This window comes from Channa argus, chromosome 13, assembly GCF_033026475.1.
Source record: "Channa argus isolate prfri chromosome 13, Channa argus male v1.0, whole genome shotgun sequence".
NCBI classification, from domain to species: Eukaryota; Metazoa; Chordata; class Actinopteri; order Anabantiformes; family Channidae; genus Channa; species Channa argus.
Genome location: NC_090209.1, coordinates 12,390,182 through 12,406,252, shown reverse-complemented (window position 1 = coordinate 12,406,252; position 16,071 = coordinate 12,390,182). Strand labels below are relative to the sequence as shown.

Genomic DNA, 16,071 nt, shown 5'->3' with positions numbered 1-16,071 from the left:
TGTACACCCAAATTATTTCTACTAATATCGATACTGATATTAATAGGGAATTTGTTTTCATCTTTATCTTGTTTCACCCCATAATATCTGTTTTTGCTAGAATCTATTCACTTGTTGTTGTGGTCAAACAGAAAAACATACAGGTGTTAATATACTGTAGATGTCAGTGCCAAATGAATAGCAGGACACTTTCAAAGAGCTCCTCACTCTCTGTCTCCTCACTAAGTTGAACCTCTATTTTCACTCCATCACACTTGCAGGTGCCTGGCTGTACTCTCACCTTCACTAATGATGCTGCCTCAGAGATAACACCAAATGTTTTTCCACTGTTTGTTTGTGTGTGTTTGTGTGTGTGTGTGTGTCTTTGTGTGTGTCTGTGTGTGTGCGTGTGTGTGTCTTTGTGTGTGTCTGTGTGTGTGCGTGTGTGTGTTGCCAGGTAACCTCTCTGCAGCAATGCTGAAACTTCACAGTCTTCTGAGGCAGAGAAAATGGATGAGTTGTGCATTAATCCTTACATTTTTCAGGTCAAGCATGCAAACATGGATGACTACAGTGAATATATAGCCCTAACATCCATCAAAACCTGTAACCATCTAAAAAGCTGCATTTGTTCTGTTTATTCTCTAGTACATAAAGGCACAACTGCTTTTGTGAGTCTTCCTAAAAACCATCTACTGTTTGGCCAGTAGATGGTGCTATGCTTCCACAGACAGAAGCCTCTTTAACCGCTACACACTCAGTTGGGTCTTGATCCTGATTTTTCTAAGTGTCTTGATCCTGATTTTATTAACATCACTGTCAGATGCTACAATAGAAGGATTGTTGTTTTAAGCTTCGGTTAGGTTACATATTACTTCACCTGACACAATATGATTATCACTGACCCTCACCATGAAAAAGACCACACAGCTCCTCATCAATAATGAACTCAGAGCTGAGGAAACAGGTCCAGACCCCGACCCAAAAATGGGTGTAACAGGCAAAAACAACTGCTATTACTGACCCCACCCAATTAAGAGAGAAGAACGAGCAAGAATTAAACTTAAATTGAAAAAAATACAGCTGCTAGGGCAGCATGAGCACAAACTTTTATCATGCTGAGTTTAGATGTGGCAAACAGTTTTAAATTTCACACATTTCCTTGAATGTCCCATAAAGTAACGTGTTGACCTGGATCTAGTATATTCGGCTGTTTGTCATCTATTCTCATGGGGGTTACAACTTCCATGCATTTTTCTTGTTCACATAACTTTTTCGTATCGAGCTACATAACAACTGAGCCACAACAACCAACAAGCAGGGACACAGACTTTTCCACTTTTCCTATTTTGGCATTGCTCTGAGAGTGTTAGGCTCAGCTCATACATACACATGCATGCATGACTGAAAAGTGCTAGTGTAGTGATTATTCGCATACACTCCCAGAGTATTTGTTGTTGGTCTTTTCCATCGTCTCTCCTCATCATACCATTCCTATCTGACTCCTCCTTCCCTCAAGCATCCAGCTTGGATACTACTCTGTTCCTCTATAAGGACATTTTCTAACCAGTGCCCAATACCCCAGTGATAAAATTAACTGCTTGCTGGATGTTCCCTCTGCTCTCCATGGCTGTGGGGAAATATTTACATTGAACATGCTGTTGCTGCTGAGTTACATGCTCCCAGCCACTGATGACACTGAGGAAAGAAATCCAGCATTGGGGCTACTCTTTCCATTTCATTAATGATAGACCAAGTACCTGGTGCTTTGCCCAGGACTTGATTTTAAGAAGAATAAGAACATGTTTAACAGTAACAGTACCTGAAGTTTCCAATGATTTTTTTAAATCCTACTTAAATCTTTTTGAAAATATGTTGAAAATAAGTCTGTGATGTCTTGTGATCTCTCTTCAAGAGAGCAATTAATAGAGAGATTAATATAAACAGAACATTACACAACTCAACATACGCACATAATTTATACGTTTATGTTTAACATTACAACATCCTTTGACCTGGTATCATAACTACTCCGTTGGTATGCGACCTTATGGATAAATAACATACAAATTTCTATCAGTTGATGTACTATGCAATAAAGAATGTGAAACATTTGTCTCCTGTTATAAGATGCAATGCAGTCAATGGGAGAAGTGGCATGCATCTATATCATGATAACATCCCTCATGATCGAGAGAAAACAGAATAGTACATTGTACAATGGTCTTAGCAGAACCACCAAACTAGCAAAAGAAAGATGGGGGTCTGGACGAACCCCAAAGAGTGTGAGTATGGACAGTGTACTTTTAATGTACTATAGTATTAAGCATTTTTTCGAATTAGGATGTAAACGGATGCTTGATAAATGATAAAAAAAATGTGGGTTAGAGGTGCAGGAAGCATAGAAGGGGTGGATTCGAATGATCTCCATCCTTAGATACCTTTGGATTTACCAGTTTATTGTTAACCTCATTTTGGCTTTCAAAAGAAAAGCCGCTTGATGAGCATCTTTATTTAAAGCAGTAATGACCTGCTGAACTATAGGCTGCTAAAACTAAGTGGTTATTTAAAAAAGCTAATTAAAAAACAAATATTTGACTTATACATTATTATTTGATTGTTAATTGTTTCAGGAAAAGCAACATATTTCTTATATTTATGTTATTTTATATATAGCTTTTTTTAACAACAGTCTCTATAATTTTTCTATTTAGACTGAGTATTAATAACGATCTCTCATGGAATATCTCTAGCAATAAAAGCTGTGGGGAAATGGCCCTACAAAGAGATTTAGAAATACAACAGTCCAAAAATTGAGATTACAAAAAAGTCTGCATGCTTGAGGACAGACTTTGTAACAATAGTTTTAAACTATGCCAGTGAGCAGTAGCATAATTTAAATTCAGTAGAATCAGATAAAATGTTGCAATTAATAATACAAACTTAACCAGCTTCCTCTCTCAACTTGTCTCTCTTTCTTCAGCAGTACTTTTTTCTCAAACAATACATAAATGTAAGCAAGCTGTGTGTACAGTAATATTATATAAAAGCTTATTACAATATGCTAGGACACTATGATAATGCTTGGTTTGTATTGTTAAACTGAGTCTATCACACTGTAATAACTCTTGGGTGTGTTTGTTGACACTGTTACAGAAGCAAAGATTTTGCAATGTGGATGAAATCATTCACTAGAACAAAGCAACAAAGGTGACATCCTCATGTGAGACTAAAGCAGACTTACATTCAGAATCGTTTTATTGGGCCTATATGCGCCTCACAAAGGCCAAAGTCCGGACCTCGGGGAACTCATTGGTGGGTATGACCGTGTTTGTAGCTGGTTGGAGAAAATCAAAGATTTAAACGATTCCACCGCCAAATGCTTGTATTTATTCAATAAATATTTATTGAATAGATACAGATAGTGGATTTATTCAATAAATTGCTCCAAATATGACTCCAATACATATAAAAGAACACAGTGTAAGGCAGCTAATGCTATTCAGCAAGTTTTATTCAGACTTTTCGTTATAGATAAAACGACATTCAGCCAAAACGCTTGCCAAGTTCGCATCGTGCAGTCTCAGTCCCCCCTTCAGCCCCCCTCTGCATTATTGAAAGGGGCGGTCTGGAAAGACTCTAAGCGGATCCTGCGTTTTTTGTGTGTGTGTACGTGCGCGCGTGTGTGACATAGAGAGAGGAAGAGAAAGAAGAGAGAGAGAGAGAGAGAGAGAGAAAGAGAGGGAGGGGGTGGGGGGGGGGGGCTACCGTAACAGCGCACAAGTGTTGTGACTGGGGTGGACCGTTATTGACACATTGTTCGGAGCCAATAAAGAGAGCTTTTCTCTGGGATAAAGGCCAAACCCTGCAACATCCAGCTGAAATGGGGAAGGTGGAAGGAGGAATGAAATGTGTGAAATACCTTTTGTTCGTGTTCAACTTCATTTTCTGGGTAAGTGCGCGCTGTGCGGTGATGTGATGCGAGTTGTGCGTAAATGAACACTGAGCAAGTGCAGCAGTGCAAACTCAGCGTCCACAGCTGACTCTCACACCCATGTAGTATTTTAGAAATGATGCTGAGCGTGTTTACAGCTTTTACATTCTCTTTCTTGCCTGCTCTTTTGTCGGACTAAGCGTGATTGATTTAGTTGCTGGTTTTGCTCCGCGTGGCGCTGAAAGGGTGACAGCCCAGGCTTTTTAGTTTTGGCTCTCCGAGCTCAAATCAGATTTTCCGCAGAGGAAAAACACGCCCCCCTTTTTTTCCCGGGGTAGCGTGTTTTTGAAAGGAAGACTGAATGAAAAGACAGAGTGAGAGATTGAGAGGTGGCGTGGAAAACAAACTCCGCAGTCTGCTGCCTGCGCCGCTTTGCTTCATTAACAAACAGGGCAGAGCGCTGATTGATAAACTGTAGTCACAACCCTCCCTGGCGACCAAGTGGCCCAACTCTTTCCTCTTTCTACGCTATCAGGTGGATGTGAAAAAGGTGCACAGGGATGATGTTCATCATACATCACACATCAACATGTCCATTCAGAATGTATGCTAGAAATGACTACACTTTCTGTTGGAGGCTGGCCTCCCCATAACTATTGTGATAACCTTTGCACGTGTGTGTCTAAGTGTGTGTGTGTGTGTGTGTGTGTGTGTGTGTGTGTGTGTGTGTGTGTGTGTGTGTAAGAACTCCCTTTGGCTTATGTGTGCTGCCATTCACACTGCTCCTAGGGGAAGTTCCTTTGTGAGTGAGAGAGAGAAAGAAAGAGAGATTTTCCAACAAGCATCTGTGGAGTGGATCAGGCGTTGAATGCAACGTGAATGGATCCATTGTGACAACAGGACAATAGCATAACTTCAATTTGTTGCGGCTCCTGCCTGGCTGAAGACCTAATCTCCTGTTTGAGACCTAATCACAGCCCGTGTCCCATTATTGAGTTGTTCAATCTACAGTCCACACTGCATCCAAGATGTGTATGACTGCTACTGGAATCTTTTAATACTCCTGCAGACACAGACAGGCACAGAATGTGAAGAGGTGGAGAGAGTACATGCTTATTGACAGAAGGAAAAACAGAGAGCGAGGACTGTGAATAGCAAAAAAAGGGTCACTGGGAGATTGAGAGGGATATTCGTGTGCGTGTGCGCTCGCAGCAAAAGAGGGACAGTTGACCCAAATAAGGTTAGAAAATGCGTAAAAATGGAGGGACATAATGTGCTGATGGTGTGTTCCTGTTCTGCAGGGTAGAATAATCTATGTTTTGGTGCTCTCTGTATAGGGGTTCTGCATATTTCCTGTTCATTTACAACTGAACAGTGATAACTCTCTGCTAATGCAAACAGCATCCCAATCCCCCACAGGGCTGTTGATGTTGGAGCGAAAGATAATGAGAAGAGTGCATGTGATGGAAGTGGATGAGGGGAGGGGGGCAGATATGAGTCCTGAATGGACAGCAAAGCGAGGCCAGTAGCTCTTCTGTTGGAAAGGTGGCTGAACATATGGATATCTATGAAGTATACTGACACATTTTAAACAAATTTTTGTTTTTACCTGGATAAGGAACAGTACCTTTAATAAGCAAACGTCATGGTCATCCATCAGTACCTACTGTTTAAAAGTTGTGTCTCACCAGCATAATGTAGTGTAAATTCCTGCAGGGATCCCATAACTAAACTGTCACTTACATAGCACAGGCCAAACGTTTGTATATATTACACTGATAGCGACAAATGGAAGAGCTTAGCTGACTTGTCCGGTCTGTCTTTGTAAGTTCCAGCTCCAGGACTGCCCTTCGAGGGGTACTGGTTTAATTGCTACTTTGGTTAATAAAAAAAAATATGTGTGTATAACAGTTCCTTGTCCAACAGAAAATAAGTTCTCTTTTGTCCTGAAAAGACTTTACGTGTTCCATTGTGTCTCCTGGTCAAATTAATCATTTTTATTTGCTTGCAAGCAAAGACTAAATAGACTAAATACAACATGGAACAGTTTTTTATTCTTTTCAACTCTGAAAAGAAATTGATTCAATAAGTCCTCAAACCTAAGAAGCCTAAGGCCTAAGTACTGCATGTCAGTTAGCGCAATAGGTTTCATCAAAGGGAACCTCCACTATGTTTAATAAAATAGTTGATTTTAAACAGAATAATATTAATATGTATGGGGTAAAACACACTCAGTAAATCTTATATTATGACAAAAAAAATGTGCATAAAAATAACTAGTTTAAGAACGGATGCACAATTAATTTCACTTTAATAACTGAGTAAGCAGTTCTAATAACTGGGTAGTTAACTGAAAAAAAGCCTTGTAGGTAAAGTACGTGAAATATAATTAAAAGTGAATTAATTCCTCCAGTTACTCAAAGTGAAATGTACACAAGTCAATGCACAAAATAACTGTAACTCACTCAGGGGCCACCAGCTTGTATTTTAATGTGACAATTTGACAATCCAGCCCATGACGCCCATATTGTTCCAGTCCCCAACCCCCTACTGTGGGAAAGTACAATGAGAATAAATGTATCTATGATTATTTCTCTCTTATTTACACATTCATTTTTATTGTGTGCTTGTCTCTGTTTTCCCAGCTTATGCCAGATGAACTCACTCACAAACTTTGGTTTTCTTTCTCGTTTTGCTTTTGCTGAAATTCATAGTTTTCTTTTCCCCTGGAAATATAGTAATGGATAATGTCACAGACTGTCTCTGACCAAGACCACAACCCTGTGTCAGCTCAGCGCCTGTTCTCATGGAAATTCCCCTCACAAAATCACTGTTTAACTGCACTGTTAAAAAGTAGGCCTTACACCATAAAAGAACCTCAATTAGTCTTAGACACATAGATTTTGATCCCAATCTGTGAATATCTATATGTACAAGCTACCTTCAGAGATTTTGGGACAAGGAAAACCTGCTAGTCTCCTTTTCATCTGTCTTTAGTGACGTAAAAGTTATACAGTAGTACTACATTCGGACACTCTGAATATGATGCTTCTGTTGTCTGTTTCTGGTCGTTTTATATCTTATTCTGCCTTTGCTTCCATTTTTTCTGTTTCCCTCCTATTGTGTGCCAAAGCGTATAGTCCCAGAGAGCCAGCGGCTCTTTGTCCTCAGGGTGAGGTTGAGAGGGAGGGAGCAAGACGAGGTGGGGTAGAGGAAGGTCGGGGGATGAGGAGGGGCAGATTTGGGAGGTACAGAAGCAGGAATGAGAAAGGGGTGTGTCTGCTGTAAGCTGTGATAATGATGGCAAATAAAGTAGTAGTGGGTAAAGCAGGGGGGACTAATTAAGCAGTGGGGGGCTAGAAAGGACCTTTGGGATAGGCTTGGGAGTGTCACTGCTGAGAGTGGACTTGGCATGTGACAGCAGTGTTGGGTGTAGCCCCCCTGATCTAAAATGAGACAGTGGTAATCATCTATCTGGTGCTCGAAACACTTTAAAATGAAACTGTATTAAAATGGCAGTTTGGCTGTAAAATAACCACCTGCTCCTCTGTGCAGCAATAACACACTTAATTATAATTTGTGGCGACCCAGCTCTTTTAGCACTGCGTGCATAACACTTCCATCAGTGGGCAGTTGGCATCACAGCTCCACAGCACCACCTCACTATATGGTGTACTGAAAAATACCAGCATTAAATAGATCCAGAGCCCATATCTGGACTAATCCAGCCTGGTTCAGTAAGTCTGCACATCCAGAGCCTTCACCTCACTGTGCTTTATCACTTTGGACCTACTAATCCTAAAACCCTAGGAGCTCAGCTATCCCATACATCAATACGCATGACACTAAACCGCCAGTTTGGGAGGAAGCTTCCCAACACCTGTCCCATTTTGATGTTTTACGACTGAGATACTGGCTTTACTTCAAACCAGACCATAAAATATAACCTGTGGACCTGGAGCTCACGATGCGAGACATGGAGACAGCGAGGACGAGGATAAGACACAGACGATAAAGAACAAAACAAGAGAAATTGCAAAACCAGAAAGTGTAGTGTAATTGTGGTAAGCAAGAGGAAAAACTATGATACAGACGTGGAACCGTTTGTTTTTGCTTAAACTTGGCAAAGGGGTTTTGTTTTTTTAAATAAATTAACTTGGAACTGGAGGACACTAAAACAAACAGTCACAAAAAGACTGGTCTAACTAAATCTGAGATCTCGGACACAGAAAGACCACGGGACAAGCACTCCGGAATGTTCTCCGATTTACACAAATCCTTTTATGTTTCGGCACACACACACACACACACACACACACACACATACACACAGCTGAGATCGGAAGGTTTTTAGATTGGATTATCCTCGGGGGGCATGGGCTGAGTGATCATTAAAACCTCTCAGCATTGATCTGTCAGTGGAGCACCCACCAACAGCTCTGCACATGAAAGCATCTCAGCTCTCAGAAAAGAAGAATTTACTTCTTTCCGCTGACCACTAGAATAAAATATTATTTCTGCAATCTATTTGCTCCAAAGCAAGAGAGAGGAGTGTGATTTTGTTCAGTGTGTACCGATGGTGTTTTAGATGAAGGAAAGTATGAGCAACATGTAACCACATTTCCAAACAAACAGGAGAGTCTGGTTAAGCTCAAGGTGCCACAGTGCTGCCCACAGCCAAGTGGATCATTTTCTCCCCACTTGTAGGCCACGGATTGCTGTTACATAAGCTGCATCTCTCTAGGCTCTGTTGCTCTGGAACATTAATGATCAACCTATGTGCAGACAAATATTCAGACCTGTTGTTTTACACATAATATTAAAATTAAACTTAAGTACCTCTTATACTCTTATTTCGCATAGTTGTTTTGCCTAACTGCAAAGGGTGGAGGGCTGGAGTGGAAACTCCACAGCACCATTTGCTTCATTAATGTGGAAAATTGTGTTTAGGGGAGCAAAAGAACAAGTTCCACCAGTGTGCCTTAGGTGAACAGAACGTTGCATTTGTAATGAATGCTGAAGCTAGTTTAGAGGAATAATGTAAGATCTGAGGATAAAATATGAGAAACGTGCGTCACTATGAAATGACTACCAGATTATCCACTTCTGCATATATCTGCCAATTTAATAAAGATGATTGCGTCTATGACCAGAATAGGAGGAAAGAGGAAACATGCTTTGGGCGTACAGTTGGCATTTATTAGGATTTGGGTTCAATTAAAGCCTGCATAGACGTGGCAAAGCATGACTGTAGACCATCTGTTTACTGAGGTTTTTTCGATGCGTTACCATGTAATATTTATATATAGCATTATATGTCTTTCTGTTTCCATTCAGTTGATGGGATCCTTCATTCTGGCAGTGGGACTGTGGCTGCGTTTTGACCCAGAAACAGTGTCTCTGCTTAATGGTGATAAAGCTCCAGACACCTTCTTTATTGGTGAGTGCTATAAGACTGTGTTAAATAATTCAGTTCAATTCAAAGGATTTGCTCAAAATCTGTGGAAGTTTCTGTTGTCAAGTTGACATGATGTGTCTTGTTTTTGTCTGGGTTGTTTTTCTTGTAAGACACAGCTTAGGTTTGTGTGTTAAATATATGCTGCTAGGAAACCGCTCTGAATGGTTCATGGACAGTTCAGCTGTTTTATTCCAAAGGAAAATTTAGGCCACATTCTTTTCATTATTGAAGGTGGCATTTATCAACAGTTGACATTTGATTATTTCTTTTTAAAGCTCTGTATTTCTGTATAATTTACTGAAAACCCAGTTAAAGTCATGTTGCTCCTATTGCTTCATCTGCTCATTTGCAGTCTGGTCATGGACTTAAATAACTGGTAATTATTCATATGGCTTATTACAATAGGACATGTCGCATGTGCTTTACACCTAAATCAATCAAGCATGATGAGCAAAGACATGAATGATACTCTGAAACATAAAAAAGCATAAAACAATAAAAGCTAAGTAAACACACGCCCAAAGAAGTGGGTGTAGTGCTGCTTTTTGATCTGTGTCCACAATGTCCACAGATCTTAAATCCAAACTGTGCCATGTGTGAATGTATGAGTCTGGCTATTTGAAAAGAGTCAAATGTTTTGCCACCTAGCACTATACTTCTATACCTCTGAACATGCGCTCACACTTTTTGGATGATTAGGTTTATGCGGTGTTCAGTGCTGGACATAAGTGTGAATAACAGGAAATAATTGTTGTTTACGTAACATAAATGCACGCAGGAAAACCACAAGTTTTCTAATCACCTTTCAGTCATTCATCCTGCCCTGATGGTGTGGAACAGTTAAAATGCATATTTAAAAGGACAGTCCCAGAAGCAGATCTTTCATGGCAAGATCAAATGAAGTAAAAGAGGAGAAGAGAGCCGTTTGGTTGTACTCTTCTCTATTCACTCCCCCAGTACACAACTCAGTTTGTGTGAGAGTTACGATAATGCCAGTTATTTAAGCGGTCCCCAGACTAAACAAGTCTGTTCCTGAACAGTACTTTATTTTCCTCTCTAAAAACATTGGATAATGTGTGTTCATCTATATGTGTGTTCTTTTCTTTTGTTTTATTACCTAACATAGATGTATTTCATAACTTCCTCCTGTGTATGCTGCTGTGAACTAACAGTCAGATGTCAATGTGGTTTTACAGAGTTTCTCCTGTAAGGTCCTCTGACAGTATAGGGCTGCACACGGCTTTGACAGCTGATAACATCTCCATGTCATGTCTCCGTGGCACCAAACTGACAGAAACATCTGTGTATTTCATGTATGATAAGAAAATAAGATATAAAACTTCAGTTGCAACTGTGGTATTACGTCACCAAGGACAAGGTAGAAACAGATCAACATGCTGGTTAACCATTTGACAAATGAAGCTAGTAACTAAAACTTCCCACACAACTACAAAAAGGAAGAACTCTCCCAGCTTCATAATTGTATTATATCAAGATTTTTCATTGACTTCTTATGAACCGTCTTCTCTTGCTCCCACCTGAGGGCTGAGGCACCCTCTCCACACTCGTGGAACCAGTTTGTATTTCAGTTCCTTGCTTTTGACCTACCAATGATATAGTTTTACTAATGAGGGGATTAGAGGAAAATCAGGGCATCTGTGGAACAAGATGGATTATACCTAAATAAAGCTCAGAGGGGCTTTTACAAGACAACTCATGTGAGGACCCTATTATAAACCCTCAACAACTGGGTCTGTTCTAAAAATGGCTGTGACAAAGCATCAGTCACTCTTCTGCCATTGTTTCAGCTGACCACAAAAATAGTACAGCCTGAATTCTTAATGCTACTGTCTGAGCTCTGCTTGGCAACCCAGACAGGGACTTCAAATTTACATCCCTTCAAATAACCTGCCCCCTGCTGGTCACTGTGTACATTTACATTGTCAGATTAGCAGAGAAAAGCTGAGCCTGATAACAAAAATGTGGTGGAAATATCGAAACAATGTCAATGTAACTTTGTAGGCTGATTATGTTCATGTATAGAATCCTTCAAAATAAATGTTATTCTGATGTTTGTTTGCTTCATGCCTAAAATATATTATTACTTGCAATAACATGTAAGTGACATCGTTCTTTTTCCTGCTGCCCCAGGTGTGTACATCCTGATTGGTGCTGGCGGTCTGGTGATGTTGGTTGGTTTCTTTGGATGCTGTGGAGCTGTTCGGGAATCTCAATGCCTCCTGGGTTCAGTGAGTACAAATGTTTGTAAGATTTTGCTATTCAATGTATTTATTTTTTAAATTAAATTCTAAAATGATTTTCAAGTGGTTATACCAAAATTTTTCAGCAGATCTACAAGTTATCTGCAAGCAGTGATCAGTTATTGTGTTTTTTTTTTCTTTTCAGTTTTTTGCCTGTCTTGTGATTATCTTTGGAGCTGAAGTGGCAGCAGGAGTGTTTGGATTCATAAACAAAGACAAGGTACATTCATTATTTTTTAGCTTGAGTAGTTGACATGATGTTTTTCATACCACAGTAAGGAATCAGTGACACCATATGATTCATTTTAATTCTCTCTCACAGATAATTGAAGATGTTCAGAACTTTTACACCACAACCTACAATCAAAACAGTAATAGCACTTTGATCGTCTCATATCAGAAAATAGTAAGTAGAAAATCTCATAGGTTTACGGTAACCTTTGGCAATTTTTTTGTATTTACTTGTGATATACTTTGCACAAGTTAAAAATAACTATGAACAATCACTCAAATACTGTTCTTAAGTACAATTGTGAAGAACTTCTGCTTTCCTGGAGTAGCTACTAGCTACATGTTTCTCATTTTGAATGTTTGTGAGCACTTTGCAGTATAGGCATGGAATGGATTAACAATAAATAGTCCGTCCTTTTAAAACGTTTAGTTTGACTAGTGTGTAGCCACCAACATTTGCTTTTTTATTGCTACTAAGTGTATGTGAATGCTGATGATCTTACAAATGGTAATTAAGGAAATAAGGATTTTGAAGTCCTCTTCTAGAATCTGTTCATGAATTACACTTAACAACGCTTGAACATTTTCCATTGAAATGTTATCAACACAGGTGGAACAAATATGAACTAGGCTTTTACAATGACATTATCAAATTCCTAACTTTAAAATAAAAAGTTTTACTTATTTATGAGCAAGTAAGTAAAACAGTTCTTATTTTATAATTATTATATTATAGAACAAGTATTATGTAGTGGCCTTTTTATAGGCAAGTACATTTTTACATTTTGTTAAATTTTTTATTAAATGTTTGTACTTCTGCCACCTTTCTTCTAATGTTTCTCATATTTTAGCTGAACTGTTGTGGAACCACAGCAAGCCCCTGCCCTGATGCCCAACTAGATACCAAGGTAAGATCTGTCATCAACCCCAGACTTTGCATGAAAATAAATTGTGTGTGTTTAATGTATGAGTAATGGAGCCTTACAAAACATCCTGTTTCACTTGAATTTAACACAGCTTGATTCCCTTTATCTCGGTTTTGCAGAACTGTGAGATTGGCATCAAAGACTTCTTCAACAGTAAACTCCACATCATTGGGTACATGGGCATCGGCATCGCTGGAGTTATGGTGAGTCCAGAACTTAAAAGAGTTAAAAACACATAAATATACACATTTTAGGATTTAGGGAAGGATTTTATTAATTTAGTTTTTCTCTCAACAGATCATTGGGATGATCTTCAGTATGGTGCTCTGCTGTGCCATTCGCAACAGCAGGGAGCTCATTTAAGCTGGATCATTGCCCTGTTTTCCTCACCTGTCCTTCACAGCCATCAGATGAAACGCCAGCCTCTCTCACGGGCGCAGGAAATTGTTTATGTTCAAAGAAATCCCTTTTCATTTGGGTGCTTTTCTTTATTTATTTGCCATAACAAGATAGTAGACTTAGGCCATTCACATACTCATGTCTTATGTTGATTTGACAAGTTGTCAGTTTGTTTTTCCTCATGACCATTTGGCTACCACTAAAATTGTAACCCACATAGTGATGCAGTAGTGTCAATGCTTTTTCACACCACCTTGCCACCTACCCCATGCCTGTGGGAAACTTCAGCTGAAGAGCGAAATCTGCGGTGAAATCAGCTGTGTTTGCTGACCTGGACACACACATGAACATACAGAGACACACAGGCAATACTGTGCTATGTGAGACCACAACCTTGTCTCACATGTCGATCCTGATTGCTGGTTTGAAAGGGGAACATCAGGAAAGGCAATGGCCATTCAATGCCTCCATCATAAAAAACCTCACAATAAACTGAAAAGATCATCAGAACTTCACCTCACTTCATACAACATGGGTGCAAAGAACACCTGCATGGCATCCTGAAGAACCCTTATCCTGCCCACAGCCTCTTCACCCTCTCTTACCACATGGCCAAAGGCACCAGAGCATCATTACCTCAACTGCCGGAGTGAATGCAGGTTTCTTCCCTCAAGCCACCAAATGGGTCCATGAGAAACAACATTTACCTTCTACGTGTGCTTGTACGATATAGTTATTTAGAAATAACTTCAACTTAAATTTGCAGCCCTAGTATTCTTGCTTACACCCACAAATCAATATAGAACCCAGATTTATCTTAAAGGAATAGTAAATACTCTCATTTACTTTTTTGCAAACAGTTTAATTAGGAGGTTATTTGTGCTTTCATGTCTCTATAGTAAATACTGTATAAAACCACAGAAAGGAAACTTTCTGCAGAGGGAGTCCAGTCATTTACCCTTATTTCAAACTTTATTTAACGCTAACCAGTTGAAGGCTATTTACCCAACAAACATGAAAGTAAACAGCCTTCTAGCTTATGGCAAGAATGCGTAATTAAATTTATTCTGTTAAATGACCAAACAAATTTAATTGGGTTAGTTAAATCAGGACAGGTTAATTTTGAAAGGTTTATTCCAAGTGTTAGGATTCCAGGATGTAACTATGTGTAGCTTTTGTGGTTGTACGTTACCTTTGGCCAGTGTAATAGTTATTATTTAACATGCTTTGTGTAGACAAGGGCTTGGAGTAGTTGTACAATAGTCATAGCAGTAGCCATAACAAACCCACACAGCTGAAATCGCTTCCTCTGTGCCTTTCTTTGATAACAAGCTATTTTTAAACAGGATGTCTGAACGTAGCAGTGAGCTTAGTAAAAGTGTACATATGTTTGTAGAGTTGGACTGCATTTAATTGTCACACATATTTAACGAGTAGCACAAATGGCCCAACTTCCTGTTGTTGTTTCAGTGCGTTTTAAAGTGTCTCACTCAACTACATCTTCTCAGCCCAGAAGGCCTAAGTGGTGAACGCAACAGTCTCTCTGACAATTATTTCAAAAGCCTCTTGGTACTAAGACATTTAATTTTGAGAGCTTAAAAAAATAACTTTAATGCTGACGAAGTCGAAATGTTTAAACCAACTTACACAAACACATGGATATTGCTTTTTTTTTGTTTTTGTTTTTTTTTTTTTTGCATGTCATAGGTGGGGAGACAGCAAATGTTGTCTTTCATTGAGATGCCAATAGGCAGTGTTCCCTCTGAGGACTATCACTGCAGAGGCCGTGTGGGATTTAAATAGAATGAACTAGCAATTACTCGATCCCACATCTGTGTACACAGCTTTTCATAGCTGATTGTGTAGTAATTTATTTTAAAACAATTTTTGAAAACTCAGGACAGAAAGCGTTTTACAAAGCTTCTAATATTTCTTCTAAATAGTTAATTTCTGATGTATTGACTTCAACACAAGAAGTATGCTTGGTCCACTGGTGATGCAAATGTGTGTAAAATTTTTGGGGTCCTGTACCAAGGAGCAAGTTTACTGAATTATCTGTGTAAACACAGAGCAAGACTTTTTTTAATTTATGTCCAGATTGGACATTTTCCCAGTACACCTTTATGAAGGAGGTTTAAAGTTGGGGCGCTTAAATAAATCTGAAAAAATGTTGTTTTTATCAAAATCTTTTGGTATGTTTGGCTTTAAAGAATTAAAGTACTTTTGCATGTACATTTCTTATTCTGACAAGTAGTAAGTTTTCTTTTACCTTTAGTAAGTGGTGAACTTTTCAAAAATCTCTTGATTGTGATATCCATTTGCATCAAAGTATACTTCATCACATGCTTCCTTTCTGCATTGGTTTCAGGACCTGAGAGTATAGCAGTAGGTCCACACACTTCCGGTCTTTTCCACTATTCTAAAAAAAACCTCCACATCTTGCCAAATGTAATGCATAGCACAGGTAGACACTTACACATAATGAGAGTAGGACAATATTAAGTTATCAAGAACATAGAATAAAAGAAGAGAGATATTGGCCCACTTTGCATATTTAGTAGATTTATTAATATTAGCTGGATATAGAATGAATCTGTAGGTTCCCAGCAAAGACAGTATTATGCAGGTAGCACATAAATACCAAGTATTAAAAAAAGGTGCTAATCAACTTCTAGCACCATGAAGTGATTTCTGATTTCTTTCTTGACTCCTGATTGTATTTCATTTCCTTTGGGATTGTGTAGGTTTCCAGCTTTAGTTATATAAACCTCACATCAGAGTTTCACCTTTCAGCAGTTGAACCTTAAGGACAGCTGAATATTTATTTCAGGGGATAGTTATGCATGAAATGCCAGCAGATGTCCAGGACTAGCCCGTGTAGAG

The 16,071-nt window shown here is 39.1% G+C and overlaps 1 protein-coding gene across 2 annotated transcripts; it reads left to right on the top strand.

Moving 5' to 3' along the window:
- The first annotated feature begins 3,744 nt into the window (after window positions 1-3,744).
- tspan2b (tetraspanin 2b) lies at window positions 3,745-15,420 on the top strand. 2 transcript variants are annotated; one of them, XM_067528214.1, is made up of 8 exons: window positions 3,745-3,931; window positions 9,251-9,353; window positions 11,523-11,632; window positions 11,778-11,852; window positions 11,955-12,038; window positions 12,715-12,771; window positions 12,909-12,992; window positions 13,087-15,420. In XM_067528214.1, exons 1-8 carry the CDS (start codon window positions 3,863-3,865, stop codon window positions 13,150-13,152), a joined length of 648 nt encoding a protein of 215 aa, XP_067384315.1. In that variant the 5' UTR covers window positions 3,745-3,862; the 3' UTR covers window positions 13,153-15,420. The 2 variants fall into 2 exon arrangements, with proteins under 2 accessions (XP_067384315.1, XP_067384317.1); XM_067528216.1 differs by having other exon boundaries at window positions 3,747-3,931; window positions 11,523-11,620.
- The last annotated feature ends 651 nt before the right edge of the window (window positions 15,421-16,071 follow it).